Source organism: Anneissia japonica, unplaced genomic scaffold (assembly GCF_011630105.1).
Source record: "Anneissia japonica isolate Jap-2015-1 unplaced genomic scaffold, ASM1163010v1 scaffold287754_len4335492_cov202, whole genome shotgun sequence".
Classification (NCBI taxonomy): Eukaryota; Metazoa; Echinodermata; class Crinoidea; order Comatulida; family Comatulidae; genus Anneissia; species Anneissia japonica.
This window is the reverse complement of record NW_022705543.1, coordinates 440,867-452,576: the sequence shown is the minus strand read 5'-3', so window position 1 is coordinate 452,576 and position 11,710 is coordinate 440,867. Positions and strand designations below refer to the sequence as shown.

Genomic DNA, 11,710 nt, shown 5'->3' with positions numbered 1-11,710 from the left:
GATGAAGATGATGATGATGATGATGATGATGAGGTTAATAAAGGAGGATGAGGAAACCCTACTGCGATACCTATGACGATGGCAATAATAGCGATGTTGATAAAGCTAAGGATAACGAAAACAACCACGACGATGACGGGAGATGATCATGGTGACAATGAGGACGACGATCGTTACAAAAACGATGAAGCGGATAACTGTAATAAAACTACCGTTTTCATTTTTTAACACTGAAAACTTTACTTGTTCGATAATAGTTATTACCTTGGGGTTCTGTTTTTGTAAAAATGGTGCTTTGATTACACATCGTGGAAGCCATCACAGACCAGTCGTTAGAGGATGGTCACATATGGTGCTTGGTATTCGTACGCTCTCACGCCGACTTCCAGACGATCTAACAAGAAGCTCTTTAAACTTGAAAATTCTGAAAAAATTACGTACAAGCAGTGAATGTGGAATATACATGGAGAGGGGGGGGCTAGCTCTCCGACAAGACATGGAGTCTTACAACTTCCGAGAAAGAAGAGGTCTTGAAGTTATGATTGGTGTCTATTGGCCGGCGCCAAGGAGGGAACATGGAGTTTAGGTACTGTACTGGGAAATTCTGGGCCATTTTATGTTATTCCTAGAAGTAGAACCTATAATTTTGTTTTATTTTATTTCAATTCACAGCCAAAATACAAGACGGGCACTCAATGCGCCCCCAACCGGTCGCCGGCCGACGCGAATCTATGGAGAACGCAACGCCACAACGCTCGCGCAACAGATCGTTTATGACGAGGGGGGCCGTTCAGACTACCACCGACAGTCAGCAGACGGCGTCACGTCGTCTAACGGAATTAGATTCGTCGGCCGACGGTCTTACGACGCAGTGAGTGCCCGGCTTAACGTTCATAGTGAAATCTACGTTCTCTTCGCCGAGGCAAAATTCCTGTGTTACCGACACAATATCCAGGATCATTTCATGTCTTACTTCATTATTTCTTTTTATTATCATATTAGGGTTCCTTCTGAAATTACGGTAAGTCTACCTCGCTGTGAAATAAAACCTATTTAGACCTAAACACGATATTAATTGCATGCGCTGCAAATAACGCCTAGTGTCTAGACTTACCGTCAGTTTGCAGTGGAAATCTGTTTATGCAAATCAAAGAAGCACCTTTTTCTTCTACCAACACTGAAACCTCCATTACAAGAATAACTGAAGCTGGAACACGTCAGTAGCAGACTCAAGAAATGCAATTGAAAGCTGAGATAGGTCTGCAATTGTTTACACGGTTACACCTGTGTTTATGTTAATTATTCTAAGGTGCACCTGCTTCGGACTTTTGTTTTCTGCATTGAACACATTCATAAAAGCCAACTGCGGTAGGGGTAACAGCATCATCGTCACCACAATCAGCATCAACATCAAGGCCTAGGCTTATTATTTAAATTCTACGTGGGTAAACGATCAGTATCTAACGTTAAACATTTCCAAAACTAAATACTTAGGCCTACAAATCTCAAGGAAAGTAAATAAAACTTTCAACTTATTTTATGTTGAAAATGTCGTAATTGAACAAATACTTTGTTTCAAAATATCTTGGCATTCATATTCAAGACGATCTGACTTGGAACAACCATATTCATAGCATTACAAAACAGGCAAATAAATTATTGGGTTTCATCTACAGACAGTTCTCACTGTCTGCGATTCTTATAAAAAAGAGCGACTGCTCACTAGTCCGCGCGTTTTCCCACGCTTAAATAGGATACAGGTTATTATATTGGGTTTTTGGAAGAGCTAATAAGATAGAATTTTAAAAATAATTAGGATGTTTATTTGTACAAAAAATATATTATTTAGAATGTTCATTTGTACAAAATTAAAATATCTTATATTGAAAAAAAAAATTAGTGGTAATGGCAGATTAATTTACAGTCCTTGCTGAAACACCTGTTTTGTTTTGTATGTGTAGGGGGATTCTGGGGTCCAACTTAAAAAAGGGCGATGTACGTTTGTTGGAAATCACCTCTAGTTTATGTGTACAAAATTGCATGCACATCCGTTCAAAACTGGCGACGCTGGACGCTTTGAAAGTTTTGGTAACAAGAACAAGTACAAAAACAGCAGTGAGGCTCTGGCAGGGGTGGCGCCAGGATTTGCCCGACGTGGGGAGGGCCGAGGTCCCGACGGTGGGGTCAGATTTCCCCGACGAAAGCAAAGTGGGCGTGGTCGAGCTTCGATTAAAAGGTTTCGAAAGTGGTCAAAGGGCTAAGCCCCAAAAAATTTTTGACAATTTAGGGGTTTCAAGGGCTTATTTAATCGATGTTAAAGTCTACTAATATGTAGAAAATACATACAATTTTTTTTCCCCGACGACGAATTGTGCTTTTTCTCGCTTAATGTTCTATTTGGTCGGTCGCATTCTGTTCTTTAAATCTGTGGTCGGCAATCCATGGTTCGCGACACAACTTTGGGCCGTGAGAGAATTTTTGAGGGTCGTCAGATCGCATCTACAGGTATGTATTAAAAAAAAAAAATTATACAGAAAGTCTTAAATGCTAAAATAAACACTTTTTAACATCAGTGGATTCTCAGGAAATCATCGAAACAAACAGCGCGCAGTTTGTTGAATAGTATTTGTGCTTCAAAATACACAGAAATATTGTGTTTTTATACTGTAATTTTATTTTGAATTTGCTGGGGCCCCTTGATGCCATGGGCCCGCCCTGGCTTTAGCCAGTGAGAGCTCTTAGCCGGTGACGCCCAGTGACTGGATATATTTCATTTGCCAACAATAGGGCCTTCATTAGCAAACAATAGGGCCTACAATTGAAAAAGTACAAAAGTATGCGCATACAGTTTGTAGTTTAAAAAAAAACAACTAAATTGCAGTATATATGACCTAATAATACAAGCAACAAATAGAAAAATACATGGTTCAAGAGACATTCAATAGAAAATACAAATACTATAAACATTTAAAATTCTTTTAAGAACAGGAAAAAGGGGCCTCTCAGACGTAATGAAGTTTAGGAATAATTACTGAGTACTCGTAAACTATAGAAATCTTCCTCTTATTTTGATAAATGGGTATAGCGCCATCTATAAAAAGTCACTTGCGATCTTTAATTTGTTTGCGAGAAAAGAGAGGAGAAGAGGAGGAGCTACTGCTTGTTTTAAAAAGTTTACGGCCACATCTTCTCTGTCGTCTTCGTACTGTGATGTGACGTTTGTGCATAATTTTAAGTGGAAGGTAAGTTAAAACTAACTTTATTTTCACTTTCCTTTTTACTGACGTACTTTTTATTACTTAGAGTATAGCATCTATCTGGTAACTGTTATACCAAATACATTCAACAAGAGATGTTTGTTCTCTACTGATTCTGAGGTAGGCCTAGGCTAGGCCAAGCCTCGGGCCAAGCCTCTATGATGTCCCTGAGACAGGTAGGTTTAAAGTCCCAGTGGGAGACTGCTCTCTACTGTGCCATGGTGAACACTGGACTTTTGATACTGGCATAGTTAGTGGGCATACCTTAGTTTATGTTGATTCTATTGCATGATTGTTCTTCATGTTTTCTTGTACATATATGAAATTTCATTACTAACTTATCAATAAAAAATTTAAACAACAGTACTGTCAGTAGACTTACGAGCGAGTAATGCCATTTTAATCATCATAGGCCTAGGCCCAAATGCAATATTAATGATATTCTTATTACAGATGCTTCTAATTCGTTACTATTTAGATTCAATCTGTACCATGTTTTATAATACTCTTTACTGATACCGATTTTTTTTTATCATAATCATTATTATTTTCAATATATATATTACTATGGCTACTATATTGTATTTTAATATTTATTTTAGTTACACTTTTAATGTTTTATTTATGGCATTATTTCTTACGTTGTTTGATCTCTACATGTATATCAGATGTTTTAAATTTTCCATGTATATGGATTTATATCATCTTATAATGCCTTTTACATGTACTTTATATATATATATATAGTAACTGTTGTATGTTAATTTTTTTTTTTTTTTTTTTTTTTTTTTACAGTAACAAATTCTTGGATTTTTGTTAGAATCGAAAGATTTATATACCTTAAAAATGTAGTTTCTTTTTTAGTCAGATTGTTGTTTTTTTTTTTTTTAATTGTGGTAATAATACTGTAAAATGAAGATTTATTATGAGCAATGACCAAGTTAAAAACAAATCAGCAGGCTGGCTCAATCGAAGGCTCACCAGGCATTGTTTGAGCATGGACCAGTTAGCATTATGGACTTACAGTATTACAATTTTCGAGTTTCTATTTAAGTAACATACAAAATTGTAGACAATTAAACAGTGAAGAGAGCACTGGCACTTTAAATATGTTTTTTGCTGAATTTTTAAATATTTTTCCAGATTTTGCTGGAGACATTTAAAAAGTAACTGTCATTTTCTCATTGCTAATTTTCAAGCTGTTGCTCTCATCATGAGAAAATAACCTGCTTTCTGCAAGGTCTCACCAATAAACTACTGTACTGTAGTATGAAAATAATTCATGCTCCCTATGGTGCTGGATTTTGAGAGTCTCTGATGGACAGGTTAAGCTGTTAATTTTATTCCTCCATGATTAAACCATATATTATTGGATCAGTGGTTCAACCTCAGCCAAGTCACATGATTAGTAGGCTATAGTAAAGTAATCACTACCAGTGTTCTCCCAATTTAAAAAAAAAAAATTTCTGGTAAATTTTTTCATAAAAACTCAGCTATTCACGCAGTGTGTGGCATTATCCTATTTGAGTGCGATTTAATGATTTGAAAAAACAACAATGTTTCCATTGATTGAATTACTGTGATTCTTGATTGATTAATTAATTGATTGATGATTAATTAATTGAAAAACCCCTAAGGACCTCACCATTCTTTACAATAACCCTTAAAACAATTGGCCTGATAATATCTAACAGCTTCAATAATTGTTGACTTATTAACAATCTGTGACAATCCTGCAGAGTGTTGCAAAAACTTCATCGGTTGTCAGCAGTTTAAGCAAAGAGAAATATCTTTAGACCTCCTTGGTTTAAGAATGTGTTTACTAAGATCCACATAATTTCTTTTACAGCCAAAAGTACTGGTTGAATTTCACTTTCTTCCTCTCTGTATTAAGAGTCAATAATGCCCACAGTAAACAATCAATGATATTTCGTAAATCCCCTGGATTTTTTAAGTTCTTATTATTTTAATACATTGCATTGTAAAAATAGATAACTTGTAATAATAGTATTAATTGTTTGGTTGTTTTCTTTTGATTGTTTCTTATTCTGTATTTTATATTTAATATTTTGGACTACAATGGAAATAAGTTTCCCTTTGTGGCTACTTTATTGTGTTTTTATCTATGAACATTATTTTTGTATACACTAAAGAAATAAAAATTTAAAAAAAATAAGTTTAGTTTCTGAACCAGTATTTGAACTAGGAGTTTGCCTCCTCAGTTTTAAAACTTGTATCTTCTTGTGTCAAAGTGAGTTATTTTCAACTGGCACGTGTCTTTGGTATTATTTCCTGTATTGTTCCCACTACCGTATTTGATACCTTCTTTACTTTTCTAGTCAAAAATACAAATATTTGGCCAAGCAGTACACTCTGCTTGTCACCCATAATCCCCAAACCCTTCACATAATTTCTGATAAGTGTTCAGTCTGTAAATGAGGAATGTTGGATAGAATAATGTGTTCACTGTTACAAAGAAGTGATATATTAGTTTGTAGAATTTTCTAAAGTTAGTAACAGAATCAAAGGTGCTTTGGCATTCAACTCACTGGTTAGTTTTTGCGCCATTGCCAAACAAAATTCGAAGTATAAATATTACCATCTATAGTAACTCAAATTTACCCATCCGAAGTCTGACCCGCTGGTCGGGTCGGAGTTCGACCCACTTGTAAAAAAATACAATGTGTAAATAAAAGCAGTAGGCCTTTTTTTAACGATAATTAACACTCTGCCCGCCAAACACTACTGTTACAGGTCACAGATTGTGATTAAAATAAGTTTTTGGTACCATTGTAAAGCTAAGATGTTTGTAGTTGTTGTAGTGTTTATTACATGTCAATTTGATCATATACACACTCTCAATGAGCTTCGGAAAAATGTTAAAATTCGCTAAAAATCTGACGGTGGCCTGATACTATTTTTTCAAATCCCTGTTAAGCAAGCATGCTTTTTTTTTCCTGGCTTGTTTAAATGGTTATATCATGGAGGTATACCGCCATGGTTATATTAGCTGTTTTCTCCCATTGACAAAGATGACCATAATTAAACAATCATTTCACTACTTGCTTTGATTTATTTTCAACTGGATATTATTATACATTTTTAAATTTTTTTATTTTGATTAAATCTTTATTTCTCTTTACTTAATGGTACTCCATCTATGATGGTAAGTAAATAGAAAAAGGTAAAATTACAAACTTGAATTGCTAGGTTTAAAATTAAAATTAAAAAACAAAAAAATTTAATCAAAATCTATTAGAAAAAAACTTTAAATATTTGTTTTTCTTTTCATTGAGAAGGAAAATAATTAACAAACAGATAATAATGATATACTGTAAGAATGAAAATAATTAACGAACAAATAATAATGATATACTCTAAGTGTAAGTTTAGGCCTATAGCTTCCACTGTGACATTGCTAACCTTAAATTGAGTAGAAAATTTAAAGTTTATTGTTTATACCACATGGAATGTTTTGGGGGGTTTAAGCTCATGCTGATTGGTCAATATGTTTATCCTGATCTAAGCTATTAATTCCAGTTTACTTGCATCAAGTATTAGTAACATGGGTATCTCATTCAAGTAAATCTCTGGAATTATATTTAACCATGGAATTGCAATTATCAAGTCTATGTTTTTAACCTTGAAATGGAAAGCAAAGATGTAGAAGCCCTCAAAATGCAATTGAAGTCTGCTTAGTTTTGAGTAAAAAAGTAGAATAATAATAATAATAATAAGATTAATAATAATAATAATAGTAATAATAATAACTAGACTTACTATGTCTGTTTGCACAACAGTACATTGGGCTTTTCCTCATTGCTATTATGAGAAATGAAGTTGAAATTACAACAAAAAAAGTCTGAAAAATATAAAGTAAAAAAAAAAAAACATGGAAACTATCTTGACATTAGTAAGAGTTGAACTATTGCTGCAGTGGTAATAGCGGGGTACTGTACATTGAGACTCATAACCATTGCGCACTATATGAGGCAAAATTTATAGGCTAGTGCATGTTCCGTACTTAGAGATTCAGTGACTGAAAGCAAAAATTGTTCATGCATATCACGGTAGTTTTGAGTTTAACCTAGCTACAGCTGGTTTAAATGCTTTAAAAAATGCAAATTTAATCATTTCTTCATTTGACCATGAAAAACTATTCTTTTTTTTCTTTCATTTTATAAATGGGATGTAAGCAATTTAAGTGACCCTTAAACTTTTCCGAAAGTTTCATTCAGGTCAATTAACACGTTTCTGAAATATCTGGTGTAGACGGTTTGCCCTTAAATTGGTCCTCACATGCACACCACACCCTACATGTAGATTGGCACCAAATACTAGGAGACACATCATTGATATGGTCTATGCTTTTGCAAAGAATGGAAAAGCTCCAAGCATGGGAAGTTACTAAAGTGCCGGCCAGACAAACCCAGTGCAAAAAGGTAGGGAAAAAGTATGCAAGAAAAACGAAAAAAAAAATCACAACAATAACAATGGCTTTTCCAGCTACTGCTGTGGAAAGCCAATAATAATAATAATAATAATAATAATAATAATAATAATAGTAATAATAATAATAGTAATATCAATAACAATAATAAAAAAAAATGAAATAAAAATAATAATGAAATCTTTATAAGGCACACATATCCATCTCAGAGAGCTGCTCGCTGCGCCATTTCCACCTGCAAATAGCAGCAGAGATTGTGGAGACGGTCCTCATTCGTGGAAATGCATGACGTGACGACTCACTGCTGTATCACTGAATCTACTGTAACTTTATTTTCCATTTTCCTGTGTACTGACTGGCATTGGTAGGCCTAAATTGTAATGGTATCAGTTTCATTCTGCTTCGGAGCAGAAACAGCAGATTATAAATGTTTAAAAACTTTTAAAGATACATAACTTTAAATATTTTCAAGGCTTATTAAGAATTGTAATTCCTTCATTTATTTTCAGTTAATGATAGGCTTAATTGCCTCCAAACTGAAACACATAAATAAGATATTCCTTACCAATTTGCATACTAAGGATTCAGAATTTTGTTTAGAGTGTGATTTTTTGGCACCAATTTTTTAGGCCTAGAAGTAAATACAGATAAAAAACTAAATTCAATAATGGTATGACTCACGTTACTTTTCACAAATTTTTATAATGTTTAGAATTTGTATGCCAGTTTGTATTTTTTTAAATGCATTTTAGACATTTAAGATATAGTTGAATGGATTGTTTATGTTTGTGGTTAGAATAGTTTATTGTGAGCAATTTAATCAGGGCTGTGGTATGTCTGTATGCATATATATTAGTTTGTGTGCATATTAGATTAGTTAATATGTGTTTATTTCTTCCAACAATATTTATACTGTCATTAGGAGTACTGTACTTTTGTGTTATTGTACTTTTTATTCTTCTGTGTTAAAATTGTGAAGTGTGGTATTTAAAATAATTAATGTAGACCCACACATTTTTGTAATTGTGTAAAAGACAAATTTAAAAAACATCTTTTCATCCCCATTTTCACATTTCTTTAAATCAACCTTTTCAAAAAATTTATACTTCATCATTAATGATATTTTAATAAATTTTAAAAATTTCAAACAATAAAAAATAAGTTGTTGAAAATGAAAGTTATCCATAAATTCCAATAAATTATACTTTTAACAATAGTATCAAAATGAATTGGTGTTTAATACATCGCATAATTTACTTCTTCATACGCTTACTATGCTGGCGAGTGCGCTTGGAATACCAGTTTTTGATTACTGCAGTTCATTGCAGTCGAACAATAGTACTCAAAACTTACATTCAATTTTTACTATAAAGAAGGTAGAGTTCTACTATGATCAATTTTTGGTATGACTTTCATTGGAAAATACATCTTTAAAAAATACTGTAATTTTGGCCAAATTCTATGCCCTGTGAGGCTGTGATGATGAGGAAGCTGCTGCTCATTGAAGCATGTAAATGATAATTACCATTTAGTACCAGTGAGAACCATGCAACACACTGAAGTGCTATGACCTTGTTAGCCTGTCCAGAGGCACCAGCAGCATATTACCTGGCACTGTTGTGCCTGGTTGCCATGCCATGGGATGATGTATCACCTTGACTGCAAACTGAAACTTAATTTAATTCTATTTTACCTTCACCAGTTCTGAGTATATTTCACTGTTGGCAAGAAAATAGTTTCATATACATAGCTACACTGGGAAACCACTCGAGCCAGTTTTCACCTATTAGAATGTGCTGTATTTTTTTAAATTTGTTCAAAATAACGAAATTTTGGGCCTTGGAAAACACGGTAATTCTTAAATTTAATCATTAAGGGCACATAGAAAAAAAATTAGATTATCACTTTTTTTTTTAAAGAAATTGATGAGTGCAAGATTTTTTTGTTTTTTAGACATTAAACTTATTATCTACATTTTAAGATATTAAGATAAAAAGTTGACTGTATGGGACACAATCCGGACTGTTTAAACTAAAGTGCCTCCATTCCTATCGGCAGAAATCTGACAGAAACTGCCATTTTAGTAAACAAACAGTCAATCGTGAGGGTCTCGTCCTTTCCTCCGTTGAAATAAGATGCATAATTAACGTCAAAAAACTATATTAAAATCATCATCTAAAATAAATATGTGTCGGAGTGTTACAATTATTTATATTGTAAGATTAAATTATTTTGTAGTGATTTGTTGGGGACAAAACAATACCAATACCTGTGGAAGTGGCGCAACGGTAATGGTTTATTTTCTTAACCTTGAGATCGGTGTTTCAATCCTTTGCTGTGCATTTCGTTTGTGTCTTGGAGCAAGGCACTTAATCTTCTTTGGTTCTCTCACCTACTGTAGCTGTGTGTAACTGGTTGGGTTGCCTGTAGTGCTATAGTGCCAATAAGACAGCAACACTTCAGCATGTGGACCCAACGACCAATGAAAGCAAAGCACTTTGGTAACCTAAATGGAAATACCAAGTATTACAAAATACCAATACTTTTTTAAAATTCAACATTTAATACATCGGTGGCACATAATTCTACAAATGGTGCATCGTTTAAAAACAATAAAATAATAGAAATAATTTAATAAAATATCGCAAGTGGAGGTGTTTCTCTAAATTCCATACCAAAGTTTTTTTCTTTAAACATTTCTGCATACCATACTATAATATGGTTTGGTACTTGGCTTGTTTCCCAATTGGAGTTTTCAGTTTGGGATAATTTAAACATGCTTTGTGACTTGCATATATATCACTGTATCAGATTACTAACTGTTTGTTAATCATTGATAAAATTGAATTTTAACAATTTGACTTTGTAATACCTGTTTACAAAGAATCAAAGCGGTTAATATTGAAATGATTTAAAACAGTTGTTTTTATTGTGAAAATAGAATACAACTCCACTCTCTTAGTGAATCAACCAACTTGACATTTTACCTCAGCCTCAATTTGTTCTTTCTTTTGTTCTTAATTTTTAAGCAATTTCAGCCTCAGTGTTCATATCAAAAAAATCTATGTTAACTTGTGAATTGAAGAGCTACTGTAGACTTTCATGACTAGTCAATATTGTACCAAAAAATAAGGTCAAATAAACAAAATTACTACTTTCTCGTCCCCTTGCACATCCATTTTCTCTGCCTCATCAAATATTTTTTTGTATTGCCTTGATTTTACGAAATGTACGAAAATCTGGTTAATTCACATCAAAATTCGTTGATTGTTCGTGGTTGGGGATAACACTGTATGGTATGAATCATATCTAGTCGAGTCTTTTATTTGCTTTCAATGTGTCTACCTTGTGAAAGTTAAAAGGTAGTAGCTGTTTCCCATCAATCATCTTGGATTTGACATCTCGGAATTTTTAAAAAAAAGGTGTCCCCATTCTCATTTTTTCAAAATATTAGGACTAGAACTACTTTTTTTTAACTTGGCCTAAATGAGGATGTTTTGATTTTTGTAGGATTATTAGGTCAAAACTATGGGGGAGCATGCTTAGATTTTGTTTTTGTTTGACTTATGAGAACTTGTTACCAACTACTGTATAGAAATATTTATACAAAAAAAATCAACTTGTTTTTAGCCAATTTATCACTGAGATGTAATATTGGTCCTAGCACAAGGTTCTAAAAAGCAATAGCCTCTTATACCCAATTCACACGTACAAAAATCTTACAAAATGTAACCAATAGTAACATTTTATGGCACGTGTGAAAGTACCTCCGTGTAATATCCTTGTAAAATCTCGGAACGTCTCGGTAATCTTTACCAGCCTCGCTGAGGCTGGTAAAGCTTCCGAGATGTAGCATGGATGGATCTGCGCTGTTAAGTCAGATTTAGCTATATGTATTAACTGCCCCTGTTTGTAGTATAGGCCTGTGTTAAAGCATAGACCAAGATACTCTATGCAGACCACAAGTTTGTGGTGATTGTAATTCTAGATTACAGACAGTGAA

The 11,710-nt window shown here is 33.5% G+C and overlaps 2 protein-coding genes across 2 annotated transcripts in view; one reads left to right on the top strand and one right to left on the bottom strand.

Moving 5' to 3' along the window:
- LOC117105831 (G2/mitotic-specific cyclin-B2-like) overlaps window positions 1-1,190 on the bottom strand; it is a gene marked incomplete in the record, with an annotated part of 14,177 nt that extends 12,987 nt beyond the window's left edge. Inside the window, 2 exon segments of the mRNA XM_033247128.1 lie at window positions 348-424; window positions 1,115-1,190. Of these exon segments, the coding sequence (XP_033103019.1) occupies window positions 348-424; window positions 1,115-1,190 (153 nt within the window).
- Window positions 1,191-1,385: 195 nt separating this feature from the next.
- Window positions 1,386-11,710, top strand: part of LOC117105734 — a 33,529-nt gene continuing 23,204 nt past the window's right edge. The window contains exons 1-2 of the mRNA XM_033246994.1: window positions 1,386-1,441; window positions 3,086-3,242. The gene's annotated coding sequence lies outside the window, so the exon portion shown is untranslated. The remainder of the gene's footprint in view (window positions 1,442-3,085; window positions 3,243-11,710) is intronic.